Source organism: Bombus affinis, chromosome 8 (assembly GCF_024516045.1).
Source record: "Bombus affinis isolate iyBomAffi1 chromosome 8, iyBomAffi1.2, whole genome shotgun sequence".
NCBI lineage: Eukaryota > Metazoa > Arthropoda > Insecta > Hymenoptera > Apidae > Bombus > Bombus affinis.
In genome coordinates, this window is record NC_066351.1 from 16514710 (window position 1) to 16534212 (window position 19503).

The 19503-nt window shown below is 28.6% G+C and overlaps 4 protein-coding genes and 1 long non-coding RNA gene across 8 annotated transcripts in view; 2 read left to right on the forward strand and 3 right to left on the reverse strand.

Annotated features, from left to right (window-relative positions):
* Positions 1 to 51: 51 nt before the first annotated feature.
* Positions 52 to 695, reverse strand: LOC126919518 (uncharacterized). The gene is made up of 2 exons (XR_007711683.1): positions 481 to 695; positions 52 to 383 (listed from the first exon to the last, which is right to left on the reverse strand). It is a non-coding gene; the product is annotated as an uncharacterized LOC126919518 (long non-coding RNA).
* A 212-nt stretch (positions 696 to 907) lies between these two features.
* LOC126919512 (cysteine-rich hydrophobic domain-containing protein 2) lies at positions 908 to 3516 on the forward strand. The gene is made up of 4 exons (XM_050728848.1): positions 908 to 1290; positions 1630 to 1840; positions 2577 to 2693; positions 3017 to 3516. The coding sequence occupies exons 1-4, from the start codon at positions 1172 to 1174 to the stop codon at positions 3065 to 3067; spliced, it is 498 nt and encodes a 165-aa protein (XP_050584805.1). The 5' UTR covers positions 908 to 1171; the 3' UTR covers positions 3068 to 3516.
* A 2786-nt stretch (positions 3517 to 6302) lies between these two features.
* Positions 6303 to 8729, forward strand: LOC126919504 (FMRFamide peptide receptor frpr-18-like). Its single transcript, XM_050728833.1, has 7 exons — positions 6303 to 6848; positions 6952 to 7142; positions 7271 to 7443; positions 7516 to 7732; positions 7794 to 7976; positions 8048 to 8231; positions 8337 to 8729. Exons 1-7 carry the CDS (start codon positions 6748 to 6750, stop codon positions 8665 to 8667), a joined length of 1380 nt encoding a protein of 459 aa, XP_050584790.1. The 5' UTR covers positions 6303 to 6747; the 3' UTR covers positions 8668 to 8729.
* Positions 8730 to 10132: 1403 nt separating this feature from the next.
* LOC126919503 (sorbin and SH3 domain-containing protein 1 homolog) lies at positions 10133 to 14842 on the reverse strand. Of its 3 annotated transcripts, none has more exons than XM_050728830.1 (6): positions 14398 to 14842; positions 13821 to 13905; positions 13491 to 13617; positions 12646 to 13413; positions 12315 to 12578; positions 10133 to 11947 (listed from the first exon to the last, which is right to left on the reverse strand). In XM_050728830.1, exons 1-6 carry the CDS (start codon positions 14417 to 14419, stop codon positions 11810 to 11812), a joined length of 1404 nt encoding a protein of 467 aa, XP_050584787.1. In that variant the 5' UTR covers positions 14420 to 14842; the 3' UTR covers positions 10133 to 11809. The 3 variants fall into 3 exon arrangements, with proteins under 3 accessions (XP_050584787.1, XP_050584788.1, XP_050584789.1); XM_050728831.1 differs by lacking the exon at positions 14398 to 14842 and adding an exon at positions 14083 to 14366; XM_050728832.1 differs by lacking the exon at positions 14398 to 14842 and adding an exon at positions 13977 to 14028.
* A 758-nt stretch (positions 14843 to 15600) lies between these two features.
* The window catches only part of LOC126919506 (tribbles homolog 2), a 34635-nt gene continuing 30732 nt past the window's right edge, over positions 15601 to 19503 (reverse strand). For both annotated transcript variants that reach the window (XM_050728839.1, XM_050728836.1), the window contains exon 4: positions 15601 to 18684. In XM_050728839.1, the coding sequence (XP_050584796.1) occupies positions 18234 to 18684 (451 nt within the window). In that variant the 3' untranslated portion in view covers positions 15601 to 18233. The remainder of the gene's footprint in view (positions 18685 to 19503) is intronic.

Here is a 19503-nt window from a genome sequence, read left to right on the forward strand (position 1 = left end):
GACAATATTAAAAAAGTAATGTTAAAGGTAAAAAAAATTATATGTAAAGAATGAGGTTTATAAAACAACATTATATTCAAATTTTAATAGTGCATGCAATATTCCTGCAATACCATCTATTAGATACGTATTATAAATTGTCCAACGAGTTCAGTTCACGGTCATATAAACAGATCTGTATATTGCTATTAAGGTATCAAACGAGTGCCAACCCAATATTTGTAAAGTATCAAACGAATATTGATACCTTCATACGATATCAAACGGTTATCGATATTCGATAGCTTCATGAAATTCAAACTGGTATCGATCCTTTGTGAAGTATTAGACAGGTTTTGATTTGATACAATATTGATTTGGAATTACTTTAAGAACTACTGCATCTAAAAATGATACCAAATAAAATTTCGAAACGTTTAAAAGAAGAATTTAAAATAATGAAAAGAAAGAATTTAAAAACGAATATCTTCTATTGAGTACTTTGGATGAATCGAATTGATTGAATATGATTAATAGCAGATTTCTATCTCCTTGCATAGAATCACAATCAAATAAGCAAGTCTCAACACTCGCTAGGGGAAACTGTCACAAAATTGAGTCGTGACTAGTGAAAAATCAACATGCGAGGTTTTCCTATGTGCATGCGTGATATGCTATGAGTGTTTTAGACAGAGATAGAGGTACTCTACTCATCTCTATCTATCTCGCAAGAATGCGGACTTTGTTGACCTTCCATGTTGATTTTTTCTTTAACTAGACACGACTCAATTTTCGGAAGGTTTTCCCTAGGCTTCAGTATATGAATGTCGTTTACCTAATCTACTAATAGAAGCCTGCGATATTAATTCATTTCTAGATTATAATGTTGGCAAACCTGAAATCGCATTGAATGAAAAATTGATGAGCTGTGGCTGCTGTGGGTATCTGCAGTGCGCGTTGTCTTGTGTTGTGAATGTTGTTGTAAATAACTTTCAACTGAAAGCTTGCTGCTTGGCCTATTACTCTTAACCATGAAAATGTTTACGCAGAACACTTAAAGTCAACGTGTATGCGTTGCAATTCCGTGTTAAATATAAATGAAGAAGAGCTGCATTTCAATAGAATAGACATCGTTCTGTCTTGACGATATAGTCGTGTTGCTCATAGAGCGGGAACCATTGAATATTGCACAATGGCAGATTTCGATGCAATTTATGAAGAAGAAGAAGAAAATGAACAAAATTTGGAGGAACAGTACGTGAAAATGGTGCCAGATCCTATAGTTATTCGCGGAGCTGGCAATATGACTGTGTAAGCAAATTTCTGTTATCCTTTATATTTTTTACATACATAAATTCAGTATTTAATTTCAAGAACAAAGAAATCAAAGCTGTGAACTATTTTTATACTGAGTGTGATTTTACCTGTATTTACGACAATCCTACTTTTGTATTAAAAATAATACAATTAAAAATATATAATGTAAGACATGATTGCAGAACATAAAATTCAATAAAATTTGTTTTTTGTGATTTTTCTGCAATCTCATTTTTATAACAAAAAGCTCAAGCAGAATTTTTTGTGTTGTATAACTTGTGTAAATTACTTATAAGTGAATTAATATACTAAAATTGTAATTATTTGTTTTAGATTTGGACTTAGTAATCGTTTTGATTCAGAATTTCCAAATGGCTTGGTGTCTCGTATTGCTCCAGAAGAATTTAAAGCAACTATTATGAGAATAAACAGTGTACTGAAAAAAACATTACCAGTTAATGTTAAGTGGTTATTTTGTGGTTGCGTTTGTTGTTGTTGTACATTAGGATGTTCTCTTTGGCCTGTTATATGTTTGAGTAAAAGGGTAAATATTTAATCTTCGTAAAAAATATACTTGTTCTGTGTAAGTTTCTATCTATGATGAAATTTTGTAATAAAACATATGAGTGCGCTTGTAGAAGAAAGGCCTTATAATTGATTTTTGTGGGACTGTTTTATGGGATATGTTTTGTTTATGTCTATAAACAATTAGAAGTTGGACTCAGATCACCTTCAAAAGGATAAAAAATGTGCAGAAGTGAAGAAAAATAGAAAAAAACTTGAAGTGTTGTTGCTAAAAGAGAGAAATTTATATAGATCACTTAAAGATGGTATCATGGATAAATTACTATCATAAAGACAATGTTGGCTAACTTACACTAGCTAAATATTTATCTAGTCTAAACTAATATACCTACATGAACCATTGCAATGAACATTTGAGTGAAAAGCCACACACACACACATATATATATATACCTTAATAAAAATTTATATTAAAAATGCAATATGTATTTGTAAGAATTATTACATTTTTAAAATATTTTTTCTCAATTTTTCTTTTTTGGTTGGTTTTATTTTTTTGGAAATGATCTGGATCCGAATTCTCAATCTTTTTATTTTTCCCATTGTTTATACATATAAACAAAACAATTAAAACAAATCCTATTAAAATAGATACTGAGGCCCATTTTCTGTAAATTGACCAATATATGAAATATAAAATAAGGTATGTAATATATATATAATAATATAAACAATTTTTATCTTAATATTTATAGACACAACATTCTTTAAATAAATTATTAGAGTGGGAGAATAGTAGGCTATATCACACACTTGGATTACATTGGAGATTAGCAAAACAAAGATGTGACACTTCATCCATGATGGAATATGTAAGTAAGCATAAAGATAAATTAAAATTGTTATATTTTTATATTTCTTGTTTTAAGATTTAATCTTAGTTATTTAATTTGTATTACAATTAGTTTCTCTATTTAAATTCATAGAGATCAAATCTGTTATTATATTATCTATTTCTTAAGGAAGGACACATATACACACAAATTCACTTTTTTGATTATGTAAATAGTTGAAAGCTTATTAGTATAAACAAGCTTATACTTTTAGTTACATCATCGTCTGAATTAGTCTTAAGCACAAATCCAATGTTTACGTATAAACACATGCTTATTTGTTTTCACCTTTTATATTTCAGGTTCTTTTAATTGAATTTATTCCAAAGATACCCATATATAAACCTGACTAAAGAAAAGATCTGGATACTCGTATGACTTATGCACATAATAAATTAGTGCAACTCTAAGATGTAAAAAGCCAACAGCTTCTGGCTTAATTGTAAAATAAGAGAAATTAAGTGTCATTACAGAAGGCACTTGTGGGATGCTTATTTTTGTAAATATTATATGTAGGATTGCACAGTACAATAATGAGATACAAATGCGGATCAGTTATGATATATTAGTCTTACTCCCTAACATCTATCTTAACAGGTACAAAATCACAACAATTTATGTACTCATCTTTTATAAAAAGAGATCGATCTGCTTTTGATTTTCAGTTATTTAGTGAAAAAGAATATTAGCAAATATTTATCAGTTTGCACAGAAAAAATTACAAATGGAATTATAAACGTATTTTAAAAGCACTGCTTGATATCTAGTTTACTAGTCATTAAAACATAACTATTTTGAACAATTTTTGTTACCTTGTTAATAATTTTTTAAAACCTACATTTCAATTAGATATTAAGCTTTCAGGTAAGAAATTAATCTGATATAGTACAACGAATAGTTTACAAAGTATTTGTGATTCAAGGGTGAGAAATAACTATCACATAGCCCTTATACCATTAAAAAATGCAAAATACAGATACTCGTTTGTACATATTAATGTATACAATATAAAAACTTGTTTTGTCTATAGGTTGATTTCTTACCAAGGTGATATTAGAGAATATGATACATACAAATATGTGTCTGTTTTACTTTTTGACATGAATTTAATATAATTTAAGATGGTAAACATATTGTTGCTATCAAGAGATGATGATATTACCTTCAATCGAAATATAAGTCTTTTTACATATAATGTGGGATAAACTATTTTGCATTAGAAAAAAAGGAAAAATTAATTTTCTTATTATTCATAGCCAGTTTTACAGAGAATGACTGGTTTTGAAAAAATAAAAAATACAATCACTGTACAGTATTAAAATTCATTCAATTATCAATCATTACATTGTTTACTTAAAATTTTAATGAATATTTTTGTTCTGTAATATTGTATATCACATTATATGGTTCTGTACAGGCACTTCTCTATATAGAAACTCTATTTTATAAGCAAAAATTTTCGTTGATACATAAGAAATAAAAATAAGCTCTGGATATAGATATAATGAAGTATAGAAAAATTGTAGAAAAATGGATAGGACATATGTTAGAAATTTGGAAAGCATGAGAAGTATTTTTCTTTCTATTCAGTGGCTGTGATTGAGAATACAAGACTAGTTTTCAATTTAAAGATATATCCTACATATGTCTCAAAAATCGCATACATCTGAGTTTCTAGCTTAATAAACACAATAAATATCTTTCTAAGGGATGTACTTAATTTGCAAAATTATCAATCATAATTGATTGCTTGATAATGCTTCACATTACAACAGTAAGTTTAGTATCTGTACAATAATTCATGTGAACACCAGTTTGGGAAAATAATTTTTGACTTACTAATAAATTAATATAAAGATTATTTCATCGAATATTACGAACCAGTAGAAGCTGCATTAGTTAACAATATCATTCCATTCCAAATTATGTGAGTTATGTAAATTGTTGATACTTCATTTGAGATGTACTGTGCAATGGAACCATGAATGTAAATATCCTTGATGTTTTGTGTGTTTAAAAAATATAATTAATGTAGAATTGTGCAGAATTGATAACTGTAACAGTCAACATGCTTTTACACTATACATTAGTAATTTATATGTTTGTAATTATCAATGCTTATTCATTTGTTTTACTCTTTCTTTCCCCTTTTTTATTTGGATAGTGCAAGTATTTCTTAATGTTTGTAAGTATATGAACTTAAATATTTTAGAATCTGTTTTGATAAACAAAACATTGAAAAATTGTTTACAAATAAAGAGATATGGATTTATTTTTTCATTAATTGATGTTATTGTATTTAATAACTCAATGGAAATTAAAAACTGCATTTTTATTTTCTTCACACACACATAAGTGGAATGCATAGTTAATTTCTTGAATCGTACTTTTTTGTAGATAAATTGTATTGCATATATTTACATATGTGATTGTAAATATGTTAAGAAACTTATATATTTAAAAGGTAAAATGCTATAAATAATTAATAATTTTAAGGAGGAGAATTTCATAATGAAGAAACAATAAAATTGTTTTGAAAAGTACATTGGATTTGACGAATTTACTAGTACATGGAGAAATAAACATTATTGTTAAAAAGAAATTATTCCTTGAGATATAGGTGAACTTATTTACATATTGGTATTATCATAGACGATAGAAAGGATTGATGTGAAAAAGACAGAAGAATATCAGATATGAAGCCAATTTATATAATATTCTTAGGCAGATACAAAATTTATGAAACGAAGGGGATATATTTTTGATAGGCAGAACAAATAATTAAAAGTAATGTCTCTAGGAATGTAATGTCATTTTTGTTGTATTTATCATAGTACATTAAGTGTGTTTCATAAGAATGTAATAAAGAAATTTTTAGAAAATTGTTGAAAACAAATAGAATTTTATTTATTGAACCTAATGAAATAAGCTTTCAAAGAAGTATAGAGTACATAGAAACGTTAGAAAGTTTGTTATGAATAATATATATGATTTATTACTATTACAACAAAAGAAAAACAGTGTTCAATGTTTTTACAAAAATGACTATCAGTCTGCCATAATTTTAATGTGCCTTTCTGTTGTGGATTATCTGAATTCTATATGTATACACTATGCACAGAAAATATATTGCAAATTATATTTCCATAAAATGATGATAATTACTACTCAACAAATATATCTAATTATTAAAATAAAAATTCTCATTAACTAACTCTGTCTTTTGTATATCAATATGTATTAAATTTTTCATTATATTAATTTTACATTTAACTATTGCCTGTAACTTAAATTTATAAACAAAATTACAACTTAAAAAATAAACTATTATTTAGAACTTTATTAAAAATAATTCGTTGATAAAAAAAAAATAAAAATTCCTTTAGTGTATATCAAATATTTAGCTCTGTTAAAGCAATTTTCTTTTAAATATTATTTTTTAATAACAAATACATTATTTTACAATATTTAATTTACTGCATACATATAAGAAACCTTTTCTTATATGTATAATAATATTAATTTCTTTCATTTTATCATATCATTGTGGCTATAGTTTAAAAAAGGAACTTGTTAGAAAGTTAAAAAAATATACATATATACATATATATTATACAAACTCTCATTATTGGATATGTAGATCTGTACTGATGTATTTAAGTGTACACAAAATGCAGGTCTGTTTCTAGTCATATATATGTCTTATAAGCTGTTATCTGCATTGAAATGATATTTGCTAAGAATAATTCTATGTTATGATAATTGACGACAGGTGCCTTTGCAGATCTTAATGAGAAGTAAGACATCATTATTAGTCATGGTAGTGAAAAGGTGTTTGACAGAAGGTGGTATATAAATTTTAAGTAAAAACATATTTTTTGAGGCTTTCACGGACTAAATTGTCACAATTAATTCTTAACAACATATTTTTTGTAATATATATTCATCATTAAAATATGTAAAATATATATTTTTAAATATTACAGCATAAAATTTTGTTGTATCTTCATAAAGTACATGTATATGTATACAAATGGTTTCACTTACCAATATAAATCTGCAATCCATGTTAATGTTAAATGTATTGCTACAATCAATAGAGTCTACTGAAATTTCAGTAAAAGATGAAGTCAGGTGAGAATTTTATAAAAATTGTGAAATGTAATTAATTAAAAATATAATTAATAAATAAAGATTATTGTATGTTTCCATCTACATATTTATATTTGTTATATAGTTCTTACATTAAAGGAAATTTAACATGCCCATTACCAATAACAACTTTGGATTTTCTCTACAATTTTTCACAATCCGATTTAGAAATTGTATGGCCTTGTGAAATCCGTTTTTACTGGTTATCATTACAACCATTTGTTAAATTTGTACGCTTTTTACTTGGCTACATAACACCATTTATTATAATGCTCGGTGAGTAAAAAAAAGGAGAATAGTGTTCCATTTTATTATTATATGATAATTTGCTACTTTATATGATATATATATATAAGGTTAATATGGTTTACTGTACTGTAATAAATAATTTGTTTTTCACATAGGTGTAATGTTAAATACTATTTCTTTTGTAATATTAAGTACACCTATACTTTGTGAATCAAATTTGTCACTTTATTTAAAGGCACTTGCCTTATCTGATAATGGAGCATTAGTATTTAATTATGCTGTAGGTATTGCAAAGTCACATTTTATATTTGTTAATAATCTTTTCATGGTAAGCAATTATATTAGATAATTACATATATCTTATGCATATAATTAGAAACTCAAGTTTATCATTTTTTAGGCTAGTAGATTTCTATGCAGTTTGAATTCTATTACTATGGAATTCTTTCAATTTACATCTACTTGGCTAGTTGTAGTTCTCACATGGACACGAGTATTTGCTATAATGTTTCCTTTTGGAATATATGGTCATTATAACAATTCTTCGGGAACAATAACTATTACTATTTTGATATGTGTCAGCTTTATAATATCATTAACGAAATTGTATTCAGGAGGTAAAAATTCAAATTTCAGTACAATGTGTTATGTCAGAAATGTATTTCACTTAATTTACAGGCTATGAAACAGACAGTGTTTTTGAATTTATACCATGCCAAAAGAAAATAAAACCATGGGGTAGTGCTATGTATTTTTATATTGCATTATCAACTTGGTTACCTTTACTTTTCATATTTATTGGAAATATTTTACTGATTATACTCATGAAAAAAACTGAAAAAATTCACTGTCAGTTAACTCGTAAGTAAATTATTTAAGTAGATTTATGTAATTAAAGAAAAACGAATACATTTCATGACGTTATTTCTTAGAAAATTTCAGACATAAAACAAACAAAGTACATCATATTTTTAGAATATTATTTGTAATATCAACAGTTTATTTAGTATTACTATTACCCCTTGGTATAGTTGAAACTTTGGAACTTTATTGGGATGTCATTTTGATTAAATTTCCCAGTACTGAGATGAAAAGAAAAGCGGAATATATACACTGGTATAGATTTTAGAATATGCGTATAATATATGCTTGCTTGTTATTGCGTATGCGTTTAATATAATTGATAATTTTGTATCTTACAATTATTAATTAATTTTTCAGGTTAAAAGAAAAAATGTTATTAAAATGGTGCCGCGGTTTATGCTTTCATATATATCATTGGAATTTTGCAATTAATTTCTTTTTATATTGTCTGACAGGTGAAAAATTTAGAAACGTAGTCATACAGACATTAAAACGATATAAAATTGTAATCTTTTCAATCTTTTCTAAACATATCAACAAATGTATATTGTGTTCAAAATATCCTACACATTTAAAACCCGCACAATCTCCGAACGTATTACTAATAAGAGCTATCACGCTTGGTGAACACCCTACCTCTGGAAGTGTTTCTGCGCAAAATAATAGTACCACTATTGCAAACACTTAATGTAAAGAATATATAAATCAAATTTATAAAGACTGTTAGCATTAAACATTGTAAAAATGTTTGTATATCTACATATTTTTATTGAATATGTACACTGTTATATATTTCATGTCAAATTTTATCACTTTACTTATATCACTTTTGGTAGGAGTATTCTTCCTTGTTTATATTTTCACTAATTTTATTACATATTTTCAAAACTTGAAATTTACAAAACTTGAATTTTCTATTACATATTTCTAGAAAGTATATCATATTATTAATATTATGTATCACATTAAATAATTTATTTTACACACATGATAAAAATGATGGATGTTCTTCTAAAAGAGATCACAATGAACGATCGATATGAAATTTGAGAGAGAGAGAGAGAGAGAGAGAAGGGGAGGGGTGGATCCCAAATTTAAAATTTTAGCTATGACTATTTATTAATTTTTGAGTTATTAATAAAAGTTTTCGATACTATATATTGAATGGTGTCTATATAGATGTTACTAATTACTAATCAACCGTCTTCGCTGGTAGTTGTTCTCTGGTACCTATCCTCAATTGTCGAATAGTCGATGATGCAATAGCGATATCACTTCAGTATTTATACGGTGTCCCACGTACAATAGGTTATTGTAGCTTCAGTTGTCCAAAGGATGTTTTATATTCTATTTAATTATTTTTTGAACTAATTAAATAATCAAATACTAGCCGGCCGCTATAAGGCGACAGGATATTTTTATATATAATTTGATAACTAAGGTTGATCGCTGGTTATGTAGTACACACACGACACGCAAACACATGCACACACACGCGCGCGCGGTATATTAACCCAACATTTTACGACCACGGAGATTAAAACGTAACTTAGTCTAAAAACAAGCGGACGGATTTTAGGTAGGGCACCGTATACATACTGAGGTCGATATCACTGTTGCGTCATCAGCTACTTGACAATCAGCACTCGATATTCGATGACGATTACTACAGCGAAAACAGTTGCTATATATATGTATAGCATCGAAAGCTTTTTTATCAATATTTCGGAAACGAATAAATATCCATAGCTAAAATTTTTTAAATAAGATCTACATCCCCTTCCCTCCCTCAATCCCTTTCAAATTTCATGTCGACCGATCACTGATTTCTTTCAGAACTAGAGCCAAAATGATTACTAATGCAACCGAATTTTCTACATTATGTTCATAAAAATGAAGATATAACAAACTATAATTATTATAATTCTGTTTGTTTAAATTCATTTTATAATTCCGATATCTGGCTCCAACATAAATTATAAAATTGATAAAATTATTGCTTGCTAATACTGCAATTGAAATCTTCTACGAAATTTCCAAAAATTTTAAAATAATTTACTACATATTATAACTGAAGAACATCTATTTATACGCACACACGTTTTAGAATATATAATATATCTTCTCTTTTTAATTATTAAAATATGCACAAATTTGGTTTGCAAATATGTTTCATTGTAATAAATGTGTAATTAAATATTTACATTAATATATACGATATTTAACTATAATGAATAATTTAAACTTGACATACTCAGATTCTATATATGCTCAGTATATGTATAGTATATGGATATTGCATATTCATATACTAAACATAAATCGAAATACATTTTAAATACATATTATAAAATACAATTTGATATGTGTAACATATTTAAGTATGAAGTTAACATACACATGTTTATCAATAGAAAAATTGTTGTTACCCTTTTATTACATTTACTAATTAATATGTAATTTTGATCATTCTAACATAATATAGGATACGTTAAACAGAATAATTGTTAAAACAATAATAGTGAAACATTACAGGTTTAATTATAATTCTGCATTAAATCTAGTAAGTTTTAAATATTTTATGTACATATGAAAAAATATAATTATTCGTCTTACATGTTAATCATATTATGTTGCATATTGTATAAATATTTATTTGTAATTATTATTTATTAAACAAATATATTAACTTATTAAATTTATTAATAAATCTAGGATTTATCTACACTTAATAATCAGTTAGAGAAATTTACAAAGAAATGTTATTCAAAAATATTGATAATAGAAATGTTACTTTCTCTATTACATAAGAAATAACAACTTAAATAAAGTTTAAATTATAAAGGCAAATAGGATTTGCTGAAATTTGATATTGAAACATCTCAATTTCAACTCTGTGCGTAATTATATTGAAATTTCTGTTAATTATATTGAAATTAAATAGGAAATTATTACAAAGTTTCATATATACATTTTTTCATATTTTTGCATTAAGTGTATTTTAATTTACGAGATGATCTCTCTAGTTAAGCCAAAGATAATATTGCTGACCATTTCATAGATATACATATTATCTTATCATTTGCCACTACAGATTACGTATATGTATTGATGCTACACGTATATAACACCAGAAGAGCGTTAACGTTAACATCATTACCAGGAATCGGTGCCGCCTCTGTTTAGGAAAGAGGCTATCATGTGTACTTATACATATATATATATATATAAAATACGAACGATTGTATTACGATTGTATACGATTGGATGTACGATTGGCAGCATTGTCTTTAACTTAATTAGCAGAAGAGTCATCCTATATAAAAATATATATTACACAATTAAAGAATAATATTAATGCTTGATATCTGAATACTTTGACGATGGTAAAATACGTTTTATTTGTATTAATAATTTTCTTCAGGAAAATAATATTTAAGATATATCTATAAATATTAGTGACGTAAAAATTAGTTACTTTTGAAAAAATTGAAAAGTAATATTTACTCTACTCTTTTGATCGTAAAAAGTTTCAAAATGTAAATCTTTCATTTTCAAAAATCCAATTTAAAAATCTAGTAAAAATATGTTCTTGAAATTCTTTCTTTCTTTTTCACAAGGCAATGCATACTTGCATATAACTCAGTCTTGTTGTAAATAGAAATTCTACAAATTTAATCTCCATTTAGTATCTATGACTGAATAAATTCTAAATTTTTCATTCCCAGCTTCATGAAAATACCATTACAAAAATATTAGTAAGAATAAAATTAGCAATATAGAAATCGCTGATATATAATCATTTATAATATGAGAAAACATGCGAAACATTAATTTTCCATGTGTAAAGGAAGATTACATGGGATTCTATTTACGTAATTTACCGGAAATTGTCCTTTTCGATCTTTACACTCACCATATAACCAATCTTGTGATATCCTCGATAAAACTGTAATTTTTTCTCCTTCCTACAACATATATACGGATATATAAATAAAATGAAATTAAGATAACTATTATACGGTAAGATTCAAATATGTAAGTGTAGTAAATGTGTAATCAGCGAACATAATGGGATTTTTCATACTTCAGCAGTACAATAACCTTGATAAAAAAAGTACAGATGAGCAAAATAATTAATTTTTAATGATAATAAATAGCAGGAGAAAATAGATCGTCGTTATTCTTTTCTGCATATTGACAGAATATTTATATTAATTTATATTAATCATATTAATTATAATAATGTATATTAATATAAGAATTTAATGTAATATAAGAATGATGTCTAAGCGAGCAAATGATAATCGTCAATTTTGCATCGAACTAACTTACATCAAATACTAAATCTTCTGGTGTTTCACCTTTAAAAGGGTAGATAGCGGTAACTATATTGTCTGGGACACCAGGCAATGGTATTTTTATATCAATAAAATTAATAGGAAATATTCCTTGTTGATTTCCTACTCTACCCTCCATCCAATCTTCATTAATTTTTCTAATTAAATATATTATATCACCTTGCTTGAAAGGCAAATCGTCCGCATGTATTAATGGAAAATCATATAGAGCAATGCCGTAAGGTTCTTCATTGCTGACCTAAAAATAGGACAATACTAATTATTTTGATAAAGCAATAAGTATGAAACGAATTATAATTACTTACTGGAAGATCGTTATTTATTTCTGCTAAATATTCCAGAGGTGGTGCAGGTGGTGGTATTGTGGGCATCGGAGGTGAAGGGTTATCTTTAGAATCATTTTGCCATGAATTAGATAAATCTAATGTCATTGATTTAGCAGAAGGCACTATTTTGTTTGAACATCTTGAGTCAATTTCGATGTTATTAATCTTTTGCTGTATTTTCGTTTGTAAAACTTTTGGAGCTGGGGGTTTGGGTGGTTTCGCGCGAATTATAGTTGGCATTGATTGAGTACTTTTCAAAGATGTTTGATTGAAAGATGCTTGGTTATTTGTATGATTATTTGTATTAAAAGCAAAAAAGCTTGCATCCCCCACATGTTTTACAGATTGTAATGTATTACGATTAGTTATTTCCAATGGTCCAAATGGATCTGTTATTGAATTCATTTTCCATGGATCATTTTGTGATGCTTTTTTATTAGATATTCCAAAAAAATCAAAATCATCTTCAAAGGCACTTTCTGTCTGAGATGTGTTCCCACTACTTGTAAATGCAGATGGATTTGAGTTTCCATCACTGCCAAAGCTATCAATGCTAACACCGTCACTACTTGATCGAGTTGTAAATGTTGGAGATCCAGGTGGACTAAAATCTATTAAACAAATTGGTCCATTTGTGTTTTCCGATTGTAATATTGTAGTGTGTATTTGACTATTTAACTGTGTTATGCTTGAATGTTCGCTTTTCTTTCTTCCGAAAAGATTAGTCAAAAGTTCTGTAGGTCTTACCTATTCAAATACCATATAAACAGCATTAGATAATGTTTATTAAATGTAAAATGTTAATTTAATAGACGTCTACATACTGGCCTTTTTAACTTCTCCTTTTGTGTTTGCGAGTAATTTTGATTAAATTTTGGCGGTGGTGGCCGAGGTGGTGGCTTTTTCTTCTGATTAGGTTGTTGCATTAACGAAGAACCAAAAACATTGTTTCTATGAATATCAAAAGATAATTAAATTTTGCAATGAATTCGATAATGTTTGAAATTCTACATAAACTTATAACATGCGTCTTGCATGAAATCCAGTGATTACATCATATATAATATACTTACGTTTGTGTAACGAAAATATTTATTATGAAAATGGCAAAAAGTATAAAGAATCTGTGTTAAACTACATAATATCGAACTTACGTGCTATTCCAAATAATGTTTCTTTGTGCCGTTGAATTTGGATTAATCGGTGGACGAGGGGCAGAACGTGTAGGAATTCGCATTTCTGAAAGCAAACCATGAAATGAAGCAATACCTCAAAAAAAAAGTTCGTTGAGATCTAGTATTGCAGCATACAATGCACGAACAGACACTTATTGTATAGATTCTTTTCTATACATTCATGCACACAAATGCAAATACGTAGACACGAACATGCAGGGGAATTTACGAAAAACAATACCCGTATTGACAACAATGAAGCTTCTGCGTTCCGATTATACGCCCACTACCAAGTGTCAGATATCTTTTGACGCGATATGAATTCAGAGGCGCCACGATAATAATTAAAAATTTCACGAATGGCAGTGTACATTGGATTTGACGTACGAATGAAAAACATGACGTAGTAATGAAATTTAATTATAATTTTAAACATATGGATAAAAAGTTATATTTGTATTTTATTATATACATATACTTTCTTCAATTAAACAGATCAGTTAATTTTCTTCGAGTGATGGTTATTACTATCGGCAGGTTCGTACACAGTACTCACCTGTTTTTACGTTTGCAGCCATTTTTCATTCAACACGATTGCAACTATATCTTATATTACGATGTGATAATACGTTTAAAAGAAATTGATTAAACAACTAACTTCTACAGTCCTATAGGCGAATAATTTATATATCGTTGGAAATATCTTGTTTAAAGATTTAATGTTAATAAAATAAATAAACAACTGTTTGTTCCTGTTTCATTTCGTTATTTTTTAATGATCTCACTTGTCAAAGAAAATGAATCATTGTACCAGTAATGTTTCATTTTTGTAATTAAAAGGGACACGTTTGTCCTTATAAATGTTATGACTACCAACGAAACCGTTTCTTAATTATACGCTTATCGTTTCACATGTGTATAGACATGTGATCGCTTTAGAATTAGAACAATTACCAAATAACTTATGACGTATCAAGCATTTATTTGAAATTTGCAGAATTACGATTATAGATTACCATTAATGTCCCTAGATGTTAAAGTTTCTAGGTACATTAATTTTATTACAGTGGTTATACTACTGTAATTTGTTCAATTAACCTCTATGATAGTTTAAATTGTTATTTATTTTTCGTAAATTTGATCCTATAATATAAAATATAATTTTTTAATTTTTATCTCCTAGTATTTACAATATTTCAGTAAGTTCTATATTTTACTTTATATTTCACTTTAAGTACATGCATACATGTTTTAATTCACATAATATATTCGTACACAATAACTCCTGTTACTAGCGACATCTGAGTCATATGCAAATTACAGATTTTGCAATATCGAATTGTACAAAATGATAAATAAATCTTTATACATACTGGTTTTGTTGTACGTACGTATATGTAATTAATTTCATTATTTAAAAAATGTAATAAAACATTTTTGTTATTAAATGTCTCGTTGAAAATGATGCATCTGTAAAAATAATTGAATCTACTACTTTAATTATTATGGAAGGAAATATTTAGCAAAAAAGATTAGAACTAGATGAAAATATGATTTTCAATCTATATCTTCTAGAACTTTGATAAATTTAGTAGTTTCGCAACGTTTTGATTCGACCATCTTTTAATACTTCAGTTGCTTTAAAGGACATACATACTTACGTATATACATACATGCATACAATTATGCTACATTTATATATATATAATCTGTTTTAAGGAAAGATCTTTTTTAAGAAACATACACCGTTGAGCAAGGATTTATCATAAACGCTATATTTATTTGCCTATGTACATAACTTTTATTATTGTTCCTAATGAATATTTATTAGGATTTAGTAGGACTTAATGGACTGGATTGAACTTATATACATGTTTTAGCGTCAATGAAACGCTCTTACCATTGTACCCTGACTCAAATGATAGAAGAAATCATGCACTGAAAGCGAACACAGGGTGTATCCAATGCATGAAAAGAACTGCATTATAAAATATAAAGAAAAAAAGTCTCTTATACAAACGTTCGACACATACACTTGGTGATTTTGCACTTAACTTTTCTTTCGCAGGATAATTGTAGAATAATTGTATAGATATGAAATAATTCTTGATACTTTCTCTGAATGAAACCATCTGCGAGGATTAGGGGCGTTTAATCGTTCGAGTTCTTATAATGGTATATAGTTTTACAAGAATATTGTTTTTTAAAGAAGGAAAAAAACACGATAATACAAAATAGAAAACAAACAATGTTAGCATTTATGCACTGATAAATTCTAAGTCTATTTAAAATTTACGTACAGCATATACACAAAAGCTGTCATGTTTCGAATCGTCTCGATATAATTTTGTTTATATATGAAATAAAAGAAATGGACATGGATCCCTTTTACACGAGATCCGAGCGAGACTAAATGAAATGAGAAAACAAAATGGATTTCTAAAAAAATAATTGAATAAACAATACTTAGAACTTATCATTAGGCAGGTAGATTTTGCATCATTAATATTTGCTCTTTGTTTTCTTAATGTTGCCGGCAAATATATGTACTTGCGTATATTTCTGTTTCAAGAGGGAGCACTGATTTTTAATATTTCAATTGGTTGCATATACGTATAAAAGTGCATGAACAAAGACTTACGGATTTAATATAAAGAAAAAATAAATAAATAGTTAAAAAAAAATTATATAAGAATGATACTTCTTGTAAATAATGTATAAAATGTTTTTAACAGTATATATTGAATTTCAGAACAGACAAATTAAATTGAGATAATAAATAACTACTCGTAAGTCTTTGCTAACAATCAAATTTACGCAACGATCATTCCGTTAGACCTTTTTTCAATATTTCCCAACCAAAATGGTTGTATGCATGTATCAGCTTGTATATTCTAGGCCGACTTCCTTCGTCATATTGACGACACAAAATGTCAAAGAAGAAAAGAAACAAAAAGAGGGGGGGGGGGGGAGAAAGAACGAACGATTTGGAATCGGAACTATCCCTTGATGCGACAGCTAATGGTTAACCCTTTATTTGGTATTCATTTGTAACATGGCTTTTATGTGTAACTTGCGCACGCAAGTATTCTAAGATGTACGTAATATGTACGTAAATATGTACGTGTATGGAAGAAATATGGTGTGGTTATAAATTGATGATATCTTCATTCGGTGAATCGGAAAGATTAACTTTTTGTCATCAAGTTAATATACTCGTATAAATATATTTTCCTAGAACGAGCAATTCCGGTTTAACTTTCTTTTCACCTAAACAGTAACGTTTAAAACACAATGTTACAAGTCTGTAAAGAGAACTCTTAAGAATCATTAAAAAATTCGGTTTTCACATAGGAATACCCGTTGTAATTCGCAAGTGATGGTATATTACGTATTTCAGTGAGAATTTCGTGATAAAGTTGCAACAACATATATTTTATCTCTAGTTTCCGAACTTTCTGATGATTCGCTCTTAATAACAATCGATTACAGGAGGATAGTTCAACTTTCTCTATCTTATCTTTACTGTTTACGAAGACCATGATGTTGATGGTGTGTCGAACTACTACGAACAAAAGAAATGTTGTACTATATCGTTAATAACCAATTGTTAATTGTATTACAGCTAATAGAAGATTACATAGGTAAGATGTGTTGTTCTTTCTTTAAATAATTCTCGTCTATTTGAGGTATGTTTATTGTAACTTGTAAACAATTTTAAGATCGCACTATATTTCTTCCAAGGAGAATTACGTATTCATCACGTATGAGAAGGGGGAAAACGCTTGGCAATTTTATCAACATTTGCGTTAACATTGTATACTAAAGCAACAAGTGAATTAGAAATGCTCGGTTGTATCAACGGACATGAGTTTTTTAAACTGTTTAACTCGACAAAATATAATAAAACGCAGACTTCGTACTTTCACTCGATCCTTATGTGGAAGACATTTCTTAAATATCATTTTTCTAGTCGACCGTTATCTTCCCTGTCTCTATATAAGATATTCTGTATCGCATAAATAGTGTACAATCTAGTACGAATTATCGAATTACTAAATTTTGATTTCTTATTACTCGCTCCTCGCTATTTGTCTTATTTTTCAGTATATTCGCTACATACATAATAGAAACGGTAGGTGTTGTCTTGCTCGTTTATCTTTTCGATGCTGCGTGCAAAGTAACCGAGCGTTTATATCTAACTTCGACATATTTAATAGAAAATAAAAAATTAAGATATAAAAACTAAGAAAACACAAAATAGGAAACAAAAGCCATGTTAAATTGGGATGAAATGCCCTCTGCGTACAGAATTTCCGTCCAAATAGAGGATTAACGAAGAAAGCTGGGTCCGGCGCACGCGGAATATATCATCTTTTTCTCTCGGAAGAGTCAGTCTTGAGGATTGTTAGGTAGCTCTGGTACGATCTGATCCTGACAAGAAGATCTGCTGGACGTGGGGCAGACTCGTAACGGTTTCGCGAGCCATGGGTGTCTCGGCACGTCCTCCGCGTACGGCCTCTCGGACGGTTCCTTTCTCAGCAACGAGCGGATTAGACACCGAGCACGTGGGCTTAGACCTTCTGGTACCGCGAACTGGCCACGTGAGATTTTCGCAAACAGAGACGCATGCTCGGCGTCGTTAAACGGATAACGACCGACCAGCATCGTGTACAGGAGTACGCCGAGCGACCAGATGTCGGCTGCCTTTCCGGAATAAGCTCGTCCCGAGCGTAGTACTTCCGGCGCTACGTATGCCGGACAACCCCGTCGATCGGTCAGCTTGTCGTCATCACCTTCGACGATTACCGCATCTTCTAGGCTTTCCAGACGAAGTCGTGTTCTAAAAAGCAGAGAATCGAGATGTTAGTACGTAGTTTCCGTCCGAGTTTATATAGATTTGAAACGATATCTTTGATACATTAACTAACCACCGCTTTATATATATATATATATATATATATATATATATATATATATGGTAGACCGATAGATGTAGCGAGAGTAAGAGAGGATGAATTTTTTCCTCGACCGGGTCAAGAACATAAAAAATCGCTATCCGTTTTCCGACAATTACAACGCGCTCCGTCCTCCGATTTAATGGAATTTAAGCCTAAACTAGCGTATATTAGGTGATTGTTTATACATATACATATCCTCTTCGATATCCGCCATCGACTTTAGCGTTTAGCGTTTATGTTTATTTACTTATCGCTAGTCGTTTTGATACGCCAACGAATACGTACGGAATGAAAGTAACTCGCGTTACATTGCTTTCGACTGTCAGAGATAATAGGCAGCGGCCGGCTGTCGCGCCGGAAATGTTAGATAATACGTAGTACGAACGAAAGAACGAAGAACGAATAATCAGTTATTCCGTAGCGTGGATACAATTTTTAAAGATTAAAATAATTAACGTATTTTGCTCGACGTTCTATACATAACGAAGCAATATCAAATTACAAAGAGATAATTTCCAATCGCAAAGGGAATTTATCTTGACGAAACGTGCGGACGAAATGTTGTTTTCTTTTTCTTTTTTCGTTATGTATCGATTAAAGTTTTATCGCGTAAATTAGAATTTAATCGATCAGGTTAGAATTTTTGAAAAAGTACGCGTCGAATTAAAAAAGATTTGTACGCGTAATATTTGAACGGAAGT

Coding starts and splice junctions, on each gene's coding strand:
- LOC126919512 (XM_050728848.1), top strand. CDS start 1,172: ATGGCAGATTTCGATGCAATTTATGAAGAAGAAGAAGAAAATGAACAA. Junction 1,841..2,576: donor TTATATGTTTGAGTAAAAGG/GTAAATATTTAA, acceptor TAATATTTATAG/ACACAACATTCTTTAAATAA. Junction 2,694..3,016: donor CTTCATCCATGATGGAATAT/GTAAGTAAGCAT, acceptor TTTATATTTCAG/GTTCTTTTAATTGAATTTAT.
- LOC126919504 (XM_050728833.1), top strand. CDS start 6,748: ATGGTTTCACTTACCAATATAAATCTGCAATCCATGTTAATGTTAAAT. Junction 7,143..7,270: donor ACCATTTATTATAATGCTCG/GTGAGTAAAAAA, acceptor TTTTTCACATAG/GTGTAATGTTAAATACTATT. Junction 7,444..7,515: donor TTGTTAATAATCTTTTCATG/GTAAGCAATTAT, acceptor ATCATTTTTTAG/GCTAGTAGATTTCTATGCAG.
- LOC126919503 (XM_050728830.1), bottom strand. CDS start 14,419: ATGGCTGCAAACGTAAAAACAG. Junction 12,579..12,645: donor AAATAAATAACGATCTTCCA/GTAAGTAATTAT, acceptor TCCTATTTTTAG/GTCAGCAATGAAGAACCTTA. Junction 11,948..12,314: donor CAGAAGATTTAGTATTTGAT/GTAAGTTAGTTC, acceptor TATATGTTGTAG/GAAGGAGAAAAAATTACAGT.